Source organism: Entelurus aequoreus, linkage group LG06, assembly GCF_033978785.1.
Source record: "Entelurus aequoreus isolate RoL-2023_Sb linkage group LG06, RoL_Eaeq_v1.1, whole genome shotgun sequence".
NCBI classification, from domain to species: Eukaryota; Metazoa; Chordata; class Actinopteri; order Syngnathiformes; family Syngnathidae; genus Entelurus; species Entelurus aequoreus.
In genome coordinates, this window is record NC_084736.1 from 16,121,718 (window position 1) to 16,146,213 (window position 24,496).

The 24,496-nt window shown below is 38.6% G+C and overlaps 1 protein-coding gene across 2 annotated transcripts in view; it reads right to left on the reverse strand.

Annotated features, from left to right (window-relative positions):
- Positions 1-24,496, reverse strand: part of LOC133651878 (integrin beta-3-like) — a 123,922-nt gene that overhangs the window by 43,381 nt on the left and 56,045 nt on the right. The window contains exons 2-3 of one of the 2 annotated variants that reach the window (XM_062050079.1): positions 11,586-11,732; positions 4,203-4,288 (exon numbers count right to left, since the gene is read on the reverse strand). In XM_062050079.1, coding sequence (XP_061906063.1) covers positions 4,203-4,288; positions 11,586-11,640 — 141 coding nt within the window. In that variant the 5' untranslated portion in view covers positions 11,641-11,732. Of the gene's footprint in view, positions 1-4,202; positions 4,289-11,585; positions 11,806-24,496 lie in introns of those variants that run through there. The other variant, XM_062050080.1, reaches the window with a different exon arrangement.

Here is a 24,496-nt window from a genome sequence, read left to right on the forward strand (position 1 = left end):
TGTTTGAACCTGACAATGTGCATAATTGTCTGTCTTTTTTTACGTACGCTATACAAAACCAAATCTTTTAGATTGCACTGTATAAAACTGACAGCTCAGTTGACACAATTTTACCACAATATTTGCAGTTTTTTTTTTTTACAGCATATAAAATAAAAAAATAAATAATTAAATTAAATGGAATGGAAAAACGATACAACTGTTTTTTTTAACGTAAAAAATCATGCAAGTTTTTTATACTGTAAAATCTATGTTTGTGGTGTTTTATAGTGTATTGGTGGAGCCATTTTGCCCAGATGCCTGAGTGGCGCTGTGGAGCCAGAAGCGAAGGACATTTAGGTGCGCACTGATTGCACCAGAGACTTATTGTTTTTGACCGCAGGCTGACGGTAGTGTGAGTTTTTGTGTTATAAGAATTAATGCTTTGTTTTAGAAGAAATTGAAATGGACTTTCGTATCACACAGGAACTTTGTTTATTCTTTTATTTAACGACTTAATGGTACAAGTTTGTTATCAGAAGAAAAGCCTGCCGAAAGCCGCGAGTGCATGAACGGAAGTGCGTCTCCATGTATTATTACTCTATACTGAAAGTGGATTTTACTGTAAAAAAAAAATTGTACTGTAAAATTTTTACATCAACAGTTTGTCGGATTACTTGCTTTGAAATCATAAGTCAAGCAGATATTTAAGTGTTTATCTTTATTTGAACAATAACATTGTTTTGAAATGTATGATGATATAATATTTTGTTTTATTATTAGAGATGATTAAAGTGTAAATATATGTAATTGTACGCACTTAGGAATGTCCGATAATATCGGACTGCCGATATTATCGGCCGATAAATGCTTTAAAATGTAATATCGGAAATTATCGGTATCGGTTTCAAAATTATCGGTATCGGTTTCAAAAAGTAAAATGTATGACTTTTTAAAACGCTGATGTGTACACGGACGTAGGGAGAAGTACAGAGCGCCAATAAACCTTAAAGGCACTGCCTTTGCGTGCCGGCCCAGTCACATAATATCTACAGCTTTTCACACAGACAAGTGAATGCAATGCATACTTGGTCAACAGCCATACGGGTCACACTGAGGGTCGCCGTATAAACAACTTTAACACTGTTACAAATATGCGCCACACTGTGAACCCACACCAAACAAGAATGACAAACACATTTCGGGAGAACATCCGCACCGTAACACAGCATAAACACAACAGAACAAATACCCAGAACCCCTTGCAGCACTAACTTTTCCGGGACGCTACAATATACCCCCCACCCCCAACCCCGCCCACCTCAACCTCCTCATGCTCTCTCAGGGAGAGCATGTCCCAATTTCCAAGCTGCTGTTTTGAGGCATGTTACAAAAAATAATGCACTTTGTGACTTCAATAATAAATATGGCAGTGCCATGTTGGCATTTTTTTTCCATAATTTGAGTTAATTTATTTTGGAAAACCTTGTTATATTGTTTAATGCATCCAGCGGGGCATCACAACAAAATTAGGCATAATAATGTGTTAATTCCACGACTGTTTATATCGGTATCGGTTGATATCGGAATCGGTAATTAAGAGTTGGACAATATCGGAATATCGGATATCGGCAAAAAAGCCATTACCGGACATCTCTACAAGCAATACATTTATTTTTGTAATACATTTATTAAGAAAAGATATGCATCAAATTACATTAAAGTCTGCTTTAGAAAGTATAAAAAGAGTTTCACGTAAATAAAAAAGTGTGAATATATTATTTTGTAATAAGGGGCTTGGTGATCAAGGGGATGGGTCAAATGCAGGGGACAAATTTCACCACACCTAGTGTGTGTGTGACAATCATTTGTACTTTAACTTTTAACTTAACTTTACACACATGCTTATGTGTGCTATGGCCATGAGGTTTTTCCCCCCTTTTTCCTCAGTCTGGACCCCCTCTCTCTTTTTGTTTGTTTTATTCCCCCCCCCAGCTTTTACTTGTTTCTCGACTTTTTTGTAAGGGGCGCCAGAAGTTGGCAGACCCGTCTGTAATTTTTGTCTGATCTTGAATGGGATTGTGCTGAAAATCTTCATTTCCCCTCGGGGATTAATAAAGTATTTCTGATTCTGATTCTTGAACCAGTCGTGCCTCCTTGGATATGCCCCCCCTCTACCTCAAAGAACTACTCACCCCCAAATCCTCCACACGACACCTCCGCTCCGGACAGGCTAACCTCCTCCAACCTCCGAGGACAAAGCTACGAACAATGGGAGACCGGGCTTTCTGCTCTGCCCGCTCCCAGTCTGTGGAGCGCTCTCCCTGACCACCTGAGGGCACCACAGACTGTGGATGCTTTTAAAAAAGGACTTAAAAACCCTTCTTTTTAAAAAAGCATTTTTTTAGATATATGCATACTAGTTCTAGCTATTAGGCCAGGGGTCACCAACGCGGTGCCCGCGGGCACCAGGTCGCCCGTAAGGACCAGAAGAGTCGCCCGCTGGCCTGTTCTAAAAATAGCTCAAATAGCAGCACTTACCAGTGAGCTGCCTCTATTTTTTAAATGTTATTTATTTACTAGCAAGCTGGTCTCGCTTTGCTCGACATTTTTAATTCTAAGAGAGACAAAACTCAAATAGAATTTGAAGTGGTTAGAGTGTCCGCCCTGAGATCGGTAGGTTGTGAGTTCAAACCCCGGCCGGGTCATACCAAAGACTATAAAAATGGGACCCATTACCTCCCTGCTTGGCACTCAGCATCAAGGGTTGGAATTGGGGGTTAAATCACCAAAAATGATTCCCGGGCGCGGCTACGCTGCTGCCCACTGCTCCCCTCACCTCCCAGGGGGTGATCAAGGGGATGGGTCAAATGCAGAGGACAAATTTCACCACCCCTAGTGTGTGTGTGACAATCATTGGTACTTTAACTTTAACTTAATACAATCCAAGAAAATATTCTAAAGACTTGTTTAAATAAATTCATTTATTTTTTTACTTTGCTTCTTATAACTTTCAGAAAGACAATTTTAGAGAAAAAATACAACCTTAAAAATGATTTTAGGATTTTTAAACACGTATACCTTTTTACCTTTTAAATTCCTTCCTCTTCTTTCCTGACAATTTAAATCAATGTTCAAGTAAATTAAATGTTTTTATTGTAAAGAATAATAAATACATTTTAATTTAATTCTTCATTTTAGCTTCTGTTTTTTCGACGAAGAATATTTGTGAAATATTTCTTCAAACTTATTATGATTAAAATTCAAAAAAATTATTCTGGCAAATCTAGAAAATCTGTAGAATCAAATTTAAATCTTATTTCAAAGTCTTTTGAATTTCTTTTAAAATTTTTGCTCAGGAAAATCTAGAAGAAATAAGGATTTGTCTTTGTTAGAAATATGTTATATATTCTAACAACTTTGACTGACTTTTGTATTTTACATGAGTTATTATTTGTACAAACATGGTGCAAAGTAATTCATGATTTGTTAAAAAATGTTAGTGGCTAGCTCGTTAATATGGGATATTGTGATTTCACAAGACTGTCTTAGAAGTGATCATTTGAAAATGTTCAATTTGAAAAATGTGCACTTAGAGAAAATATAAAAATAAAGTGTTGCATATTGATATTTATCTGTTTCTATATATATGTATTGTGAGAAATCATTAAGATGATCTGTGTTTCCACAAAGATAAATGTCATTAATTATTAATAATAAAATAGAGTTAAAGGTAAATTGAGCAAATTGGCTATTTCTGGCAATTTATTTAAGTGTGTATCAAACTGGTAGCCCTTCGCATTAATCAGTACCCAAGAAGTAGCTCTTGGTTTCAAAAAGGTTGGTGACCCCTTTATTGAGCTGTTCTAGTTTTTATTTTTTTTTATTATCTTTTTAAAAAAAAAAAATTTTTAATACACTGTAGCACTTTGAGGTTGTTTACTCAATGTAAAGTGTTTTTTAAAAATAAAATCTATTATTATTATTATTAATATTATTGAACGCACACTACACAAACAGCTCATTAGCATTAAAGCTACAGGACTAAAAACGTTAAAATCCAGCATCAAGACTATTTCGGACAACACACTTCCAAATAGAAACTTTAAGGGAAGAACAGTAAAGTATGGAAACGTCAAGAGAAGAATGCAGTGGTGGAATGTCAGGAGGAGTTTCTGTCGGGACATATAGTGATATATAAGTGGGGGAGATGGGGAAGGTACCTCCTGGGAGCACCACGCACAGCTGGGGTGAACGGTCAAACACTGCTGACATGTCGTGACTCCTCGCGACGTGCACACGTTGGACCCTGTGAGAGGGGAAAAAAAAGTACCGCAAAACGTTCACACAGATGTTCCATTTCATTTCCTGCACGCTGCAGAGTGGCATAACAGCGCACAGCACATTTCCTTCCGTGATTCAGCAGGCAAGATAGCACTCGTCAGACGCCAGCTGCCAAGCAAACACGCCCCGTCGAGCCATGACTGAGTCAATCAATCAATCAATCAATCAATGTTTATTTATATAGCCCTAAATCACAAGTGTCTCAAAGGGCTGTACAAGCCACAACGACATCCTCGGTACAGAGCCCACATACGGGCAAGGAAAAACTCACCCCAGTGGGACGTCGGTGAATGACTATGAGAAACCTTGGAGAGGACCGCATATGTGGGTAACCCCCCCCCCTCTAGGGGAGACCGAAAGCAACGGATGTCGAGTGGGTCTGACATAACATTGTGAAAGTCCAGTCCACAGTGGATCCAACACATCAGCGGGAGTCCAGTCCACAGCGGGGTGGACTTTTTAGTTGGACGATGGCAGCAGAATGCAACAATTTCCATAAAATAGAGTCATCAATTTGTGGGTGTGGCCTAAAAAGTTAAACCTGAGTGTGAAGAGACTCGGGTTGTCTCAATACCAATCGATACTTTTCGAATAAAATAAAGGGGACCACAAAAAATGGCATTATTGGCTTTATTTTAATACAAATCTTAGGGTACATTAAACATATGTTTATTATTGCAATCGAAGAACAAGTTTGTCCTTAAATAAAATAGTGAACATACAAGACAACTTGTCTTCTAGTAGTACGCAAGCAAACAAAGGCTCCTAATTAGTCTGCTGACATATGCAGTAACATATTGTGTCATTCCCCATCCAATTATTTTGTCAAAATTATGAAGGACAAGCTGTACGAATTGATTATTAATCTACTTGTTCATTTACTGTTGATATCTGCTTACTTTCTCTTTTAACATGTTCTATCTACACTTCTGTTAGTTTTGTTTGGATACTTTACATTAGTTTTGGATGATACCACAAATTTGGGTATCGACCCGATACCAAGTAGTTACAGGGTCATACATTGGTCATAATTTAAGTTCCCCCGTGTCCAGGGACGTGTTTCCTGAGTTTATGTATATAATATAAAAAAAAAAATTTTAAAAGAAAAAAGATTTTGTGACGATAAAAAATACTGATGTAATCATAGTAGTATCGACGAGATACGCTCTTGTACTTGGTATTATTACAGTGGATGTCAGGTGTAGATCCACCCATGGCATTTGTTTACATTGTTTTGATTGATTGATTGATTGATTGAGACTTTTATTAGTAGGTTGCACAGTGAAGTACATATTCCGTACAATTGACCACTAAATGGTAACACCCGAATAAGTTTTTCAACTTGTTTAAGTCGGGGTCCACTTAAATTGATTCATGATACAGATATATACTATCATATATACTATCATCATAATACAGTCATCACACAAGATAATCACATTGAATTATTTACATTATTTACAATCAGGGGTGTGGAGGGAGGGGGGGGGGGATATGGACATCAAGTAGTGGACATAGAGAGAGAGAGAGAGAGAGAGAGATCAGAAGGCATAAGAAAAATAATCTGCATTTGATTGTTTACATTTGATTATTAGCAACCCGGGGAGGGTGTTAGTTTAGGGTTGTAGCTGCCTGGAGGTGAACTTTTATTGCGGTTTTGAAGGAGGATAGAGATGCCCTTTCTTTTATACCTGTTGGGAGCGCATTCCACATTGATGTGGCATAGAAAGAGAATGAGTTAAGACCTTTGTTAGTTCGGAATCTGGGTTTAACGTGGTTAGTGGAGCACCCCCTGGTGTTGTGGTTATGGCGGTCATTTACGTTAAGGAAGTAGTTTGACATGTACTTCGGTATCAGGGAGGTGTAGCGGATTTTATAGACTAGGCTCAGTGCAAGTTGTTTAACTCTGTCCTCCACCTTGAGCCAGCCCACTTTAGAGAAGTGGGTAGAAGTGAGGTGGGATCTGGGGTGGAGGTCTAGAAGTAACCTGACTAGCTTGTTCTGAGATGTTTGGAGTTTAGATTTGAGGGTTTTGGAGGTGACGCCGGTGAGCTATCGTATCCTCCTACGGTGTGTAGTGAAGCATGTTTAGCTATTCCTCGTCCTGCAGGGATGATACTTATAAAAAACATACTTTATTTGTCGCCATGGAGACCAGTATTAGTGATTTAGAAGTAGCTGAAACACTGCCAACTGCGGCTGGACATTAGCCGCTAACTAGCTAGCCATGTTTTAAAGCACCTCTTCCTGGGGGCGTTTCAGTGTTATAGCTTCACCTTTATTGTTAGTTTTTAGACCAAAATGCATCCATTCTCCCTTTTCTGTCTACACGTTGTGTCTGCTTGTAAGTACTCCGTGATTGTGCGCTGCCGAACATGCTCCTCTGCTCGGAAAACCAGCAATGTCGCGACCACGCGCCGTCATGCCCGTTAAAAGAAAAAATATGGCGAACCGGTACTTTTCAAATAGACTATAGTACGTGTGGAGGGGGGCGTGGTCTGCGGGCCTGCCGTGTGTAAGGACCGGCCTCGAAGCACAGCTGGCAGGTGATTGGATTACCAAGCTGGGGCTGATCATCCAATCACCTGTCACGCTTATTACAAGCAGCCGGGCCGAGACACCGTGGTTGAGAGTGGGAGTTCTGAGCAAACGCGCGCTGGACATGAACATACTGAAAAGTTGTGGAGCAGAGTGCTGTCCTGGCGTTTGCATACAAAATAAAAGATTGTTCAACCCAGACTCCCGGGCTTCCGAGAAGTGGTATCACGGTGAGGAGAACCCACAAGAGGGAAACCCTCACAGTACCGTTTTTGATTCATTAGTACCGCGATACTATACTAGTACTGGTATACTGTAAAACCCGAGAAGAGACTAGTAAAAAGATGCATTCATAGTTTATCATATTACTTTAACGCACGCTATGCCCATACATCAATCCATATGTGGAGTAAAATTACAGACTGTATAGTGTAAAAAACATGTTTTGCACATTAGTAGTCATATATTTATTATTACACATTCTTCATTCTTTTCTTTCCCTTATAGAAAAGGGTGCATGTCTAAATGGGAAATAAACCCATGTGTATAAGGACATAGAGAAGGTAGTATAGGAGTAAATAAGATCTGCTTCTTCCTATTTGATAAAACATGTGATGTACAGTTGAACATTGCAACTTCTCTATAATGTGGATTTTTGTCAAATATTTTTAAAGCATCCATCCATCCATCCATTTTCTACCCGGGTCGCGGGGGTCCTGTGGCCTATATATTCTTCTATTTATTTTATCCGAAATTAAGCATGTTCAAGAATTAAAATGACTAAATGAACTAAAAATAATGATTCTACAGTATTATTGGCCACTGTAAAGAAGAACAAAGTCAAATCTGCCACCAACGGTATTTATCGCTGTTAATTAGTTCTGGGAAATTAATTTTCGCAAAGTAGGAATAATTTATAATAAATAAAATATTTGAATAGGTAGAGCATAAAAAAATGTTTCCCACCTTTTAAGTATGTATTTTTTACATAACGACAGCCCTTTAAACATGAAGTAACGCCCTTTAGTCACCTTTACACTCTTTTACTACATCCATCCATCCATCCATTTTCTACCGCTTATTCCCTTTGGGGTCGCGGGGGGCGCTGGAGCCTATCTCAGCTACAATCGGGCGGAAGGCGGGGTACACCCTGGACAAGTCGCCACCTCATCGCAGGGCCGACACAGATAGACAGACAACATTCACACTCACATTCACACACTAGGGCCAATTTAGTGTTACCAATCAACCTATCCCCAGGTGAATGTCTTTGGAAGTGGGAGGAAGCCGGAGTACCCGGAGGGAACCCACGCAGTCACGGGGAGAACATGCAAACTCCACACAGAAAGATCCCGAGCCCGGGATTGAACCCAAGACTACTCAGGACTTTCGTATTGTGAGGCAAACGCACTAACCCCTCTGCCACCGTGCTGTCCTTCTTTTACTACAGTCATTCTCAAATAGTGGGGCGGGGGTGGGGGGCCGCGTGTGACCCCGGGGAACATGCTTTATCAGTTACATGCAGTATCATGCTTCAAATCCCAAGCTGTGTATACAAAACATGCTCATTGTAGCCATTAATCTTATACACACACACATATATATATATATATATATATATATATATAAATATATATATATATATATATATATATATATATATATATATATATATATATGTGTGTGTGTGTGTATAAGATATATATAAAACATGCTCATTGTAACCATTAATCTTATACACACACACACACATATATATATATATATATATATATATATATATATATATATATATATATATATATATATATATATATATATATATATATATATATATATATATATATATATATATATATATATATATATATATATATACACACTACCGTTCAAAAGTTTGGGGTCACCCAAACAATTTTATGGTATAGCCTTCATTTCTAAGAACAAGAATAGACTGTCGAGTTTCAGATGAAAGTTCTCTTTTTCTGGCCATTTTGAGCGTTTAATTGACCCCACAAATGTGATGCTCCAGAAACTCAATCTGCTCAAAGGAAGGTCAGTTTTGTAGCTTCTGTAACGAGCTAAACTGTTTTCAGATGTGTGAACATGATTGCACAAGGGTTTTCTAATCATCAATTAGCCTTCTGAGCCAATGAGCAAACACATTGTACCATTAGAACACTGGAGTGATAGTTGCTGGAAATGGGCCTCTATACACCTATGTAGATATTGCACCAAAAACCAGACATTTTCAGCTAGAATAGTCATTTACCACATTAGCAATGTATAGAGTGTATTTCTTTAAAGTTAAGACTAGTTTAAAGTTATCTTCATTGAAAAGTACAGTGCTTTTCCTTCAAAAATAAGGACATTTCAATGTGACCCCAAACTTTTGAACGGTAGTGTATATATATATTTTTTTAATTTTTATTAAATCAACATAAAAAACACAAGATACACTTACAATTAGTGAACCAACCCAAAAAACCTCCCTCCACTCATTCACACTCATTCGCACAAAAAGGTTGTTTCTTTCTGTTATTAATATTCTGGTTCCTACAGTATGTATCAATATAGATCAATACAGTCTGCAGGGATACAGTCCGTAAGCACACATGATTGTATTTTTTTATGACAAAAAAACAAACAAACAAAAAAAAATATATATATATATATATATATATATTATACACATATATATATGTGTATAAGATATATATAAAACATGCTCATTGTAGCCATTAATCTTATACACACACACACATATATATATATATATATATATATATATATATATATATATATATATATATATATATATATATATATATATATATATATATATATATATATATATATATATATATATAGGTTTGATATGTTTAGTTCATTTAGCCTTTTTTTTTTCCTTTAAAATATTTCATTTGGGTCAAAAATACATATAATATGTTTTACATTTTTTTCCCGAACAATATGCGCAATATGGCGAGGTACGACTGTATACTGTTTTCTTCGAAGGATGGTAGTTTACACCTACACTGTACATCATATCTAACACACCTAAGTGTTGGAAACAGTTCGGTTGAGTTTTTTGTAGCCCTGATGTGGGATCTGAGCCGAGGATGTCATTGTGGCTTGTGCAGCCCTTTGAGACACTTGTGATTAAGGGCTATATAAATAAACTTTGATTGATTGCTTGATGGGCAGCACGGTGGGATAGGGGTTAGTGCATGTGCCTCACAATACGAAGGTCCTGAGTAGTCCTGAGTTCAATCCCGGGCTCGGGATCTTTCTGTGTGGAGTTTGCATGTTCTCCCCGGGACTGCGTGGGTTCCCTCCGGGTACTCCGGCTTCCTCCCACCTCCAAAGACATGCACCTGGGGATAGGTTGATTGGCAACACTAAATCGGCCCTAGTGTGTGAATGTTGTCTGTCTATCTGTGTTGGCCCTGTGATGAGGTGGCGACTTGTCCAAGGTGTACGCCGCCCTCTGCCTGAATGCAGCTGAGATAGGCTCCAGCGACCCCAAAAGGGACAAGCGGTAGAAATTGGATGGGTGGATGGATGATTGCTTGATTGATTGGGGAGTAATGACACCACAAATTGAAAATTCGCTTTGAGAATTTATACTGTGAGCAGTATTTGGTAGAGATGTCCAATAATATCGGACTGCCGATATTACCGGCCGATAAATGCTTTAAAATGTAATATCGGAAATTATCGGTATCGGTTTCAAAAAGTAAAATGTATGACTTTTTAAAACGTTGCTGTGTACACGGACGTAGGGAGAATTACAGAGCGCCAATAAACCTTAAAGGCACTGCCTTTGCGTGCCGGCCCAGTCACATAATATCTACGGCTTTTCACACACACAAGTGAATGCAATTGCATACTTGGTCAACAGCCATACAGGTCACACTGAGGGTGGCGGTATAAACAATTTTAACACTGTTACAAATATGCACCACACTGTAAACCCACACCAAACAAGAATGACAAACACATTTCGGGAGAACATCCGCACCGTAACACAACATAAACACAACAGAACAAATACCCAGAACCCCTTGCAGCACTAACTCTTCCGGGACGCTACAATATCCACCCCCGCTAGCCCCTACGCCCCCACCTCAACCCCGCCCACCTCAACCTCCTCATGCTCTCTCAGGGAGAGCATGTCCCAAATTCCAAGCTGCTGTTTTGAGGCATGTTAAAAAAAAATAATGCACTTTGTGACTTCAATAATAAATATGGCAGTGCCATGTCGGCATTTTTTTTTCCATAACTTGAGTTGATTTGTTTTGGAAAACCTTGTTACATTGTTTAATGCATCCAGCGGGGCATCACAACAAAATTAGGCATAATTTTAATCGGAATTTGTAATTAAGAGTTGGACAATATCGGAATATCGGATATCGGCAAAAAAGCCATTATCGGACATCTCTAGTATTTGGGTTAATTTTTCGCAGAATTTAGTTTTTTTGGCCTCTCAATAATGAACGTATTGTTATGAAACGTGCAGGTGTACCTAATGAAGTGTCCGATGAGAGAACGCAAAGTGTATTATTGTCCTAAATGCGTCACTTTTACTGTCATTTTGAACACTTTGAGCGCAAGTTTGATTGATTATCGGCACGCTCTGACGTCACGCACCGGACGCATGCAAGTCAGAGGAAAAAGTATGTGATTTAAAAAAAAAAAAAAAAAGCAAAAAGCAAACTTACCATATAGTTGAGGGGTGGAGGAAAGAAGGAGAGAGAAAATCAGCAGCGTCCTCATGGTGGCTTTTCCTCATTCTTCTACTTTCTGCTTCCACTTGGATCTCCTCACACTTTGGCCACGCCCTCTTTTTTACACGCTCACCTTTATTGCTGTTTGCACAAAATGATGCACTTCAAAATGTAAGACAACGATTTAATGAAAAATGGAAAAAACTGCAACACGCAAAGACACGTAAGTGGTGAGTCACTTGCATGCAGTTATTAATGAGCGCTGCAAGGGACGTGGAAAGTAAACAAAACCTTATAAGGACATAAACTGTCGGGATGCTTTTTTTTGTCAAGGCGCCATTTTTAGTGTGCTGCATGAAGTTGTGCAATAATGACTTAATGATGCAATAATGATATTTGACTGACAGTGCGGCGACAATCACGACAGCATGAGCGACAAATAAAACAACATTTAAATACTTATTTGCACAATTAAACAAAAACAAATCATGCTTAGTCGATGTCCAGTATTATAATAACATGAATCATATCAATTAGTCTAAAAAATAAAATAAAAAAAAGAACAATAAACAAGACTAAACATGATGTATGATTGTTTATAATGATAATAATTATTACACTATTAATAATAGCAATATACCTAACACAATTCCTGAGGCTGCCTTAAAACAATTTTATTAAATGAAAATAAATGAAATTGCATATTCGAAAAAAAACTTGTGATGTAGCCTGGTCTAATAATTATCTGGATTAATGATAAATAAATAAATAAAGCATACAGACGAATAGATGAATAAAGGAGTATGTATACAGTTGAAATAAATTGCGTGATTAATCCACGTACATACATGATTAATGCAATATTTTTTGTGATTAACTACATGAGTTAACTCATCATTTTGACATTCCTAATATACACACACACACACACACACACATATATACATATACACTACCGTTCAAAAGTTTGGGGTCACATTGAAATGTCCTTATTTTTGAAGGAAAAGCACTGTACTTTTCAATGAAGATAACTTTAAACTAGTCTTAACTTTAAAGAAATACACTCTATACATTGCTAATGTGGTAAATGACTATTCTAGCTGCAAATGTCTGGTTTTTGGTGCAATATCTACATAGGTGTATAGAGGCCCATTTCCAGCAACTATCACTCCGGTGTTCTAATGGTACAATGTGTTTGCTCATTGGCTCAGAAGGCTAATTGATGATTAGAAAACCCTTGTGCAATCATGTTCACACATCTGAAAACAGTTTAGCTCGTTACCGAAGCTACAAAACTGACCTTCCTTTGAGCAGATTGAGTTTCTGGAGCATCACATTTGTGGGGTCAATTAAACGCTCAAAATGGCCAGAAAAAGAGAACTTTCATCTGAAACTCGACGGTCTATTCTTGTTCTTAGAAATGAAGGCTATTCCACAAAATTGTTTGGGTGACCCCAAACTTTTGAACGGTAGTGTATATATGTAAGTATATATATATTTTTATATATATATATATAAAGAAAATATATACACCCACATACATACATACATACATATATGTATACATATATGTATATATATATATATATATGCAAAGAAAAAATATACACCCACATACATACATACATACATATATGTATACATATATGTATATATATATATATATATATATATATATATATATATATATATATATATATATATATATATATATATATATATATATATATATATATATATATGTAAAGAAAAAATATACACCCACATACATACATACATACATATATGTATACATATATGTATATATATATATATATATATATATATATATATATATATATATATATATATATATATATATATATATATATATATATATATATATATATATATATATATGTGTGTGTGTGTGTGTGTGTGTGTGTGTGTGTACATGTGTGTATATATTAGGAATGTCAAAATGACGAGTTAACTCATGTAGTTAATCACAAAAAATATTGCATTAATCATGTATGTACGTAGATTAAACACACAATTTATTTCAACTGTCTACATACTCCTTTATTTGTCTATTCGTCTGTATGCTTTATTTATTTATTCATCATTAATCCAGATAATTATTAGACCAGGCTACATCACAAGTTTTTTTTCAAATATGCAATTTCATTTATTTTCATTGAATACAATTTTTTTAAGGCAGCCTCAGGAATTTTGTTAGGTATATTGCTATTATTAATATTGTAATAATTATTATCATTATAAACAATCATACATCATGTTTAGTTTTGTTTTTTGTTCTTTTTTTGTTTTTTTAGACTAATTGATATGATTCATGCTATTATAATACTCTACATCGACTAAACATGATTTGTTTTTGTTTAATTGTGCAAATAAGTATTTAAATGTTGTTTTATTTGTAGCTCAAAAGTTTGGACACACCTTTTCTTTTCAATGCGTTTTCTTTATTTTCATGACTATTTACAATGTAGATTGTCACTGAAGGCATCAAAACTATGACACCTGTGAAGTGAAAACCATTTCAGGTGACTACCTCATGAAGCTCATCGAGAGAATGCCAAGAGTGTGCAAAGCAGTAATCAGAGCAAAGGGTGGCTATTTTGAAGAAACTACAATATAAAACATGTTTTCAGTTATTTCACCTTTTTTTGTTAAGTACATAACTCCACGTGTGTTCATTCACAGTTTTGATGCCTTCAGTGACAATCTACTATGTAAATAGTCATGCAAATAAAGGAAACGCATTGAATGAGAAGGTGTGTCCAAACTTTTGGCCTGTACTCTATATATACATACACACATACAGCATATGTATACACATATATGCACGCACACACACAAAATAAACTAATTCCACAAACCATGTATGCACAGGTAACCTATGCAACATGGGGCACAAATACTTGTACAAAATAGTAAAATAAAAAAAGTATGTAATCATTTATTATGTCTCACAGTAGATTTATTTGATGTTTTTATTGTTGGGTTCTAAGGAGGTTAATAACAGTAATAGTAGGTTAGACATTGAATCTTGCAAAGTGTTGCACACTTAATACAACATTTGTTCATGTTGCATTGTAAATGAAAACCTCAAGGATGGCGTAGTTGATGACTTGGGGGAGAAGGACCTCTAGTGGCATCATCACAAATAGGCGGCATCATCATAAAAACAGGCTGGCCGATTGTTGGTCATCATCAGATTATTTTTGTAACGCATTAATGCCTGTTGTTAGTGTTATTAGTAATCACATTACAGTTGCACACAACAAACTATCTCAAGATTTCCAACTTGCGCATATTTTTTGAAAGTTATATTATTTTTGGGATGCTAAGAAAAAAAAGAAAAAAATTACTAAAACATAATAATGGTCATGGGTAATTTTTTTATTTTAAAAATGTATTTTTTTTAAAAACAAAGTCAACCTCCTACAATATAAAGATGCTCAAAAACCACTAGTTTATTAAAGAAAAAAGTTTATAAACACATTTGTTTTTTCGGTAACACTTTAGTATGGGGAACATCCATCCATCCATCCATTTCCTACCGCTTGTCCCTTTCGGGGTCGCGGGGGGGGGGAAGCCGGAGTACCTGGAGGGAACCCACGCAGTCACAGGGAGAACATGCAAACTCCACACAGAAAGATCCCGAGCCCGAGATTGAACTCAGAACCGTCGTATTGTGACATATTCACCATTAATTAGTTGCCTATTATCATGCAAATTAGTCACATATTGGCTCTTAATTAGTCATTATTAAGTACTTATGCCTTATTCTGCATGGCCTTATTATACAACCAGTAAGCCGGTAACACTTTAGTATGGGGAACATATTCACCAATACTAACCCTAACCCTCTAACCCTAACCCTAACCCTAACCCTAACCAAATAACTCTAAATCACGGGTGTCAAACTCTGGCCCGCGGGCCAAATGTATACAGCAGCGGTGCCGCTGTTACACCGCATTCACCGCTAATACTCATACTTGCCAACCCTCCCGATTTTCAGTGCCCCTCTCGAAAGTCTCCCGGGGCAACCATTCTCCCGAATTTCCACCCGGACAACAATATTGGGGGCGTGCCTTAAAGGCACCTGTCGTCACGTCTGCTTTTCCTCCATACAAACAGCGTGCCGGCCCCTGTCACATGATATATGCGGCTTCTACACACACATAAGTGAATGCAATGCATACTTGATCAACAGCCATACAGGTCACACTGAGGGTGGCCGCATAAACAACTTTAACACTGTTACCAAATATGCGCCACACTGTGAAACCACACCAAACAAGAATGACAAACACATTTCGGGAGAACATCCGCGCCGTAACACAACATAAACACAACAGAACAAATACCCAGAACCCCTTGCAGCACTAACTCTTCCGGGACGCTACAATATACACCCCCCGCTACCAGCAAACCCCGCCCACCTGAGCCCCGACATTAATGAACTAGCATCCCAGAAAAGATGGCAGCTATCTGGCTTGGGCACATCAGATTAGATCAGTGTGTCGCAAACTGAGCAGTAAAAATGCCTGAATGGTTGATTTATTCATTGTTATTTTATTTTCACATTTATTATTAGCCTGTGGAAAAAGTTAATGTTGATATTTACCTCAGAAGGCTGCAAATAGAAAAGAGGCATTACATTTTTTATTTACATTTTATTTAATATACCATTGATGTTTTTTTGTTTGTTTTTTGAAAGTTGATTTTGCACTATTAAGTTAAATAAGCGTTGCTTGTTCCACATTCAGTGTTAAAGCAAATCAGTGTAGCAAACTGAGCAATAATTAACGTTTGATTCATGCACTTTCTCTTGCTACTTCAAGGCTTGAATGTTTGATTCATTCATTATTGTTATTTTATTTTCAAATTTATTATTAGCCTGTGGGAAAAGTTTATTTTGATATTTACCTCAGAAGGCTGCAAATAGAAAAGAGGCATTTAATTTTAATTGTAATTTTTTTTGATATGCCATTGATATTTTTGAATTATTATTATTATTATTATTATTTGAAACTCGATTTTGCATGTCACTATAAAGTTATATAAGCCTTGCTTGTTCAATATTCAATGCAAAACTTGTTTGGGTCCCTTTTAAAAGGTTAATTTGTTCAACCTTGGCCCGCGGCTTTGTTCAGTTTTAAATTTTGGCCCACTCTGTATTTGAGTTTGACACCCCTGCTCTAAATGAAGTCGTTGTTACTTAGAATATGTTCCCCATACTAAAGTGTTACCGTTTTTTCTTACTATGCCTTTTCTTATTAATCTTCTTGTTAATGTTCTCGACATTGTTGCTGTATTTGTTGTGTTTTTTCAAATAAAAATGTTGTTGTTTTTTTCTTTCAAGATGGCGCCGCTGTATAGTGGCTGCTGGTTGCAGGAGCTCTTTGGCCCGTGTGTCCTCCTTTGTGTTCTTGATGTTTCCCTCTTGGTTTCATGCGTTTTGTTTCATGCACTTGTGTGTTTTCATGGCACTTTTATGACTTCTGCGCTTCTTTTTTGTGGACTTTTGGATCTGCCTCGGCCATGTTTGCACCGAAGACTAGCTGCTGGTTCTCTGCCACACCGTATAATCAATACATAAATAGACTTAGACATTAGACTTAGACAAACTTTAATGATCCACAAGGGAAATTGTTCATAGTTCATAATAAAGTCTATCCTGTACTATCCGTATTGCTCTTTAAAGGGAGTCGTACGTTTGAGGAGCCATTTTAAAAAATTGCCTTGTTGTTGTACGTATTTCATCTTTAGAAGTCAACCCGGGGTACTTTGTTTTCATCAAGGAAACAACCACAACAACATAAGATTCGGTTTTCATTGTTCATTTAAAAGAGCCGTTTACAGTAATAGACTCGACTCGTTTGGCAACGTCACATCTCCAAAGGTTTAACTCTGAACTAGAGATGTCCGATAATGGCTTTTTTGCAGATATCCGATATTTCGATATTGTCCAACTCTTAATTACCGATTCCGATATATACAGTCGTGGAATTAACACATTATGCCTAATTTTGTTGTGATGCCCCGCTGGATGCATTAAACAATGTAACAAGGTTTTCCAAAATAAATCAACTCAAGTTATGGAAAAAAATGCCAACATGGCACTGCCATATTTACTATTGAAGTCACAAAGTGCATTATTTTTTTTAACATGCCTCAAAACAGCAGCTTGGAATTTGGGACATGCTCTCCCTGAGAGAGCATGAGGAGGTTGAGGTGGGCGGGGTTGTGGGGGGGGGGGGGGGGTTGTATATTGTAGCGTCCCGGAAGAGTTAGTGCTGCAAGGGGTTCTGGGTATTTGTTCTGTTGTGTTTATGTTGTGTTACGGTGCGGATGTTCTCCCGAAATGTGTTTGTCATTCTTGTTTGGTGTGGGTTCACAGTGTGGCGCATACCGTATATTTTTCGGACTATAAGTCGCAGTTTTTTTCATAGTTTGGCCGGGGGTGCGACTTATACTCAGGAGCGACTTGTGTGTAAAATGATTAACACATTACCGTAAAATATCAAATATTATTTAGCTCATTCACTAGACGTATAAGATTTCATGGGATTTAGCGATTAGGAGTGACAGATTGTTTGGTAAACGTATAGCATGTTCTAAATGTTATAGTTATTTGAATGACTCTTACCATAATATGTTACGTTAACATACCAGGCACGTTCTCAGTTGGTTATTTATGCCTCATACAACGTACACTATTTCAGCCTGTTGTTCACGATTCTTTATTTATTTTAAATTGCCTTTCAAATGTCTGTTCTTGGTGTTGGGATTTATCAAATAAATTTCCCCCAAAAAATGCGACTTATACTCCAGTGCGACTTATATATGTTTTTTCCCTTCTTTATTATGCATTTTCGGCCGGTGCGACTTATACTCCGGAGCGACTTATACTCCGAAAAATACGGTATTTGTAACAGTGTTAAAGTTGTTTATACGGACACCCTCAGTGTGACCTGTATGGCTGTTGACCAAGTATGCTTTGCATTCACTTGTGTGTGTGAAAAGCCGTAGATATTATGTGTCTGGGCCGGCACGCAAAGGCAGTGCCTTTAAGGCACGCCCCCAATATTGTTGTCTGGGTGGAAATCGGGAGAAATTCGGGAGAATGGTTACCCCGGGAGATTTTCGGGAGGGGGACTGAAATTCGGGAGGGTTGGCAAGTATGACTGGGAGACGCAACTGCTCTGTACTTCTCCCTACGTCCGTGTACCACTCCGTACAGCGGCGTTTTAAAAAGTCATACATTTTACTTTTTGAAACCGATACCGATAATTTCCGATATTACATTTTAAAGCATTTATCGGCCGATTAATATCGGCAGTCGGATATTATCGGACATCTCTACTCTGAACATTTCCTAAAGTCGTTGCCTGTGCCCTAAAATAAAGTCCTTGTTTGAGTAGTGGCATCTTAACGTGCAACAATAAACAAAGAGTCAACAAAATAAGCCCAGTTTGCCCCCAAGGCCTGAACTTGTGTGTGTGTTGTAGTGTGCAGAAGGCAAACAACGATGTTTCTTATCAGTGCATTTATCCAATCTTTTGTCCAAATGCCCTTCTCGGGCTCTCCAGATGGTTGCTAAGTTACCGGCGCTGGAACGCATGACAGAAATAGAGGAATAAGTCCACGGACAACAATGGTCAACAGTTGTGCCGCCGTTCAGTGTGTGTGTGTGCGTATTGACGGGCGTGGATCAATTGGCAGCGCAGCCTTTTGTGGCCTCTTCTTCCCCACGGCTGAGTGACCTTTCCGAAGAGCACAGCGCCAGTTGTCCTGAATGAAGAGCCACACTGGGTCAGACGGCAGCCAATTAAGACTGGACAAGACAAGCGGAGGGAAGAGGAGGAGGCCGCGGGGGTATTGAGTACGCTCTGTCATGACCTGTGTTATAGATCTATATGGAACACTTTAAGCTTCTCACTCAGAGCCAATCAACTGCAGACAAACGCAGTGTTTGGGTGAAACCACAAGAGGTCAAGCGTTCATGAAAATACAGGCAGGCAATGGAGGGTGGTGTGTGTGTGTGTGTGTGTGTGTGTGTGTGTGTGTGTGTGTGTGTGTGTGTGTGTGTGTGTGTGTGTGTGTGTGTGTGTATGTGTCAAACCGATGCCCACGGCCCGGAGTCGCCGTGTGTGTGTTTGTTGACTTGTGACTGCATCACACTGGGAGCTGTGTCTAATATATGTTTATCAAAAGTTTACATACACTTATAAAGAACATAATGTCATGGCTGTCTTGAGTTTCCAATCATTTCTACAGCTCTTATTTTTTTGTGATAGAGCGGGGGTCGGCAACCCGCGGCTCTAGAGCCGCATGCGGCTCTTTAGCGCCGCCCTAGTGGCTCTCTGGAGATTTTTAAAAAAATGTATGAAGAATGGAAAAAGATGAGGGGAAAAAAAATCAATTTTTTTGTTTTAGTATGGTTTCTGTAGGAGGACAAACATGACACAAACCTCCGTAATTGTTATAAATCACACTGTTTACATTAAATATGCTTCACTGATTCAAGTATTTGGCAAGCGCCGTTTTGTCCTACTTATTTTGGCGGTCCTTGAACTCACCGTATAGTCTGTTTACATGCATAACTTTCTCCGACTTTCTAGGACGTGTTTTATGCCACTTCTTTTTCTGTCTCATTTTGTCCACCACACTTTTAACGTTGTACATGAGTGCACAAAGGTGAGTTTTGTTGATGTTATTGACTTGTGTGAAGTGCTAATCAGACATATTTGGTCACTGCATGACTGCAAGCTAATCGATGCTAACATGCTATTTAGGCTAGCTATATGTACATATTGCATCATTATGCCTAATTTGTAGCTATATTTGAGCTAATTTAGTTTCCTCTAAGTCCTCTTAATTAAATTTACATCTCATGACACATGTAATATGGCTTTTAATTTTTTGCGGCTCCAGACAGATTTGTTTTTGTTTTTTGGGTCCAATATGGCTCTTTCAACATTTTGGGTTGCCGACCCCTGTGATAGAGTGATTGGAGCACATATTTGTTGGTCACAAAAAACATTCATGAAGTCTGGTTATTTAATGAATTTATTATGAGTTGTGAGGAGGCGTGGCCTGCAGGCCTGCAGTGATGCGGGGTGTGCCGGGGGGGCCGGCTCTGAGATCGGCGACAGGTTGCGTAGATGGCCCACCTGGGCGCAGTTGTCTGATCACCTGTCACTCTACAAAAGGGCGGCGGCCGAGAAGGATGGGGTTGGTGAAGTCGGAGTTGATGAGAGAGAGAGAGAGAGAACCCGAAAACGAACCGGAGACGCGGAAGGCTGAAAAGCAACCGGAAGAGCGAGAAGGGCAAGAAAAGAGGAGTTTATTGCAAAATAAACAAAATCTCAAAACTGCCACGCCTGTCATGTCCGTTCTTGGTGGTCCGAAGAACCCGGAGGTGCAAGACCTCCACATGGGTCTACTGAAAATGTGAGCAAAAGTATACATACAGCAATGTTAATATTCGGTTGCATGTCCCTTGGCAAGTTTCACTGCAATAAGGTGCTTTTGGTAGCCATCCACAAGCTTCTGGTTGAGTTTTTGACCACTCCTCTTGACAAAATTGGTGCAGTTCAGCTAAATATGTTGGTTTTCTGACATGGACTTGTTTCTTCAGCATTGTCCACAGGTCGGTCAGCATTGTCCACAGGTCGGGACTTTGCGAAGGCCATTCGAAAACCTTAATTCTAGCCTGATTTAGCCATTCCTTTACCACTTTTGACGTGTGTTTTGGGGTCATTGTCCTGTTGGAACACCCAACTGCGCCCAAGACCCAACCTCCGGGCTGATGATTTTAGGTTGTCCTGAAGATTTTGGAGGTAATCCTCCTTTTTCATTGTCCCATTTACTTTCTGTGAAGCACCAGTTCCATTGGCAGCAAAACAGGCCCATAGCATAATACTACCACCACCATACTTGACGGTAGGAGTGGTGTTCCTGGGATTAAAGGCCTCACCTTTTCTCCTCCAAACACATAGCTGGGTATTGTGGCCAATTTTTGTTTCATCTGACATCACGTGGACAAAGATAAGACCTGCTGGAGGAAAGTTATGTGGTCAAATGAAACAAAAATGTAGCTGTATATATTGATAAAATATTGGTATCGGGACAACACTACTTTGAACACAATATAATAATAAGCTGCTGTCCTATCTATGCGCTGCTCTGCCAACACACAACACACAGAAGTCCTTTGGGTGCCCACACAAACCATCAGAAATCCCCAAAATCCTTTACTTCAACAACCATTTTGCAACAGTAATAAACATTTATAAAAGTAAAAATCCACTTAAATCAGCATGATGAAAAAGGAACAGACAGAGGGCGAGAAGGGAGGGGAGAGGGGCCGTGTGTATTCTTGGAAGAGGCGCCACTGAATGAGAGGTCACGTCGTGTCATTGCTGGTTTTACCAGCAGACGAGCATGTCCGGCAGCGCACAATCACGGAGTACTTACAAGCAGACACAGTGTGTAGACAGAAAAGGGAGAACGGACGCATTTTGGCTTAAAAACTAACGATAAAGGTGAAGTTATAACACTGAAACGCCCTCAGGAAGAGGTGCTTTAAGACATGGCTAGCTAGCTAGCGGCTAACGTCCATCCGCCGTCGGCAGTGTTTTAGCTACTTCTAAATCACTAATCCTGGTCTCCATGGCGACAAATAAAGTGAGTTTCTTACAAGTATCATCCCTGCAGGACGAGGAATAGCTAAACATGCTTCACTACACACCGTAGCTCACCGGCATCAAAATGTAAACAAACGCCATTGGTGGATCTACACCTGACATCCACTGTAATGATACCAAGTACAGGAACGTATCTAGTCGATACTACTATGATTATGTCGATATTTTTTGGCATCACAACATATTCTTTAGTTTTTTTTTTAATGTATATTATGTTTATAACCTCAGGAAATATGTCCCTGGACACATGAGGACTTTGAATATGACCAATGTATGATCCTGTAACGACTTGGTATCGAATTGATACCCAAATTTGTGGTATCATCCAAAACTAATGTAAAGTATCCAAACAACAGAAGAATAAGTTATTATTACATTTTAACAGAAGTGTAGATAGAACATGTTAAAAGATAAAGTAAGCAGATATTAACAGTAAATGAAGTTAAAGTTAAAGTACCAATGATTGTCACACACACACTAGGTGTGGTGAAATTTGTCCTCTGCATTTGACCCATCCCCTTGTTCACCCCCTGGGAGGTGAGGGGAGCATTGGGCAGCAGTGGTGCCGCGCCCGGGAATAATTTTTGGTGATTTAACCCCCAATTCCAACCCTTGATGCTGAGTGCCAAGCAGGGAGGTAATGGGTCCCATTTTTATAGTCTTTGGTATGACTCGGCCGGGGTTTGAACTCACAACCTACCGATTTTAGGGCGGACACTCTAACCCAGTGGTTCTTAACCTTGTTGGAGGTACCGAACCCCACCAGTTTCATATGCGCATTCACCGAATCCTTTAGTCAAAAATAAAATATATATATATTTTTTAAATTCAAGACAAAGTTCTGTTTTTGGTAACACTTTAGTATGGGGAACATATTCTAAGTAACAAAGACTTAATTTAGAGTTTTTTGGACTCTAGGGGAACATATTCTAAGTAATAAAGACTTAATTTAGAGTTATTTGGTTAGGGTTAGGGTTAGGGTTAGAGGGTTAGGCTTATAATGAGGCCATGCAGAATAAGGCATTAATAAGTACTTAATAATGACTAGTTAAGAGCCAATATGTTACTAATTTGCATGTTAAAGGCCTACTGAAACCCACTACTACCGACCACGCAGTCTGATAGTTTATATATCAATGATGAAATCTTAACATTGCAACACATGCCAATACGGCCGGGTTAACTTGTAAAGTGACATTTAAAATTTCCCGGGAAATATCCGGCTGAAACGTTGCGGTATGATGACGTATGCGCGTGACGAAGTCAGTTTAACGGAAGTTATGGTACCCCGTAGAATCCTATACAAAAAGCTCTGTTTTCATTTCATAATTCCACAGTATTCTGGACATCTTTTGCAATTTGTTTAATGAACAATGAAGGCTGCAAAGAAGACAGTTGTAGGTGGGATCGGTGTATTAGCAGCAGACTACAGCAACACAACCAGGAGGACTTTGTTGGAGAGCAGACGCGCTAGCCGCCGACCTCACCTTGACTTCCTACGTCTCCGGGCCGCCAAACGCATCGGGTGAAGTCCTTCGTCCTTCCGCCGATCGCTTGAACGCAGGTGAGCACGGGTGTTGATGAGCAGATGAGGGCTGGCTGGCGTAGGTGGAGAGCTAATGTTTTTAGCATAGCTCTGTGCGGTCTGGTTGCTAAGTTAGCTTTAATGGCGTCGTTAGCACAGCATTGTTAACCTTCGCCAGCCTGGAAAGCATTAACCGTGTATTTACATGTCCACGGTTTAATAGTATTGTTGATTTTCTAACTATCCTTCCAGTCAGGGGTTTATTTTTTTTGTTTCTATATGCAGTTAAAGCACGATGCTATCACGTTAGCTCGTAGCTAAAGCATTTCGCCGATGTATTGTCGTGGAGATAAAAGGCACTGAATGTCCATTTCGCGTTCTCGACTCTCATTTTCAAGAGGATATAGTATCCGAGGTGGTTTAAAATACAAATCCGTGATCCACAATAGAAAAAGGAGAAAGTGTGGAATCCAATGAGCCAGCTTGTACCTAAGTTACGGTCAGAGCGAAAAAAAATATGTTTTTCACTGCATTCTAGTCCGTCACTCTAACGTTCCTCGTCCACAAATCTTTCATCCTCGCTCAAATTAATGGGGTAATCGTCCGAATTGCTCTAGCTGCGTTGAAAACAATAGGAAAATATGAGGGAGTGAACAACT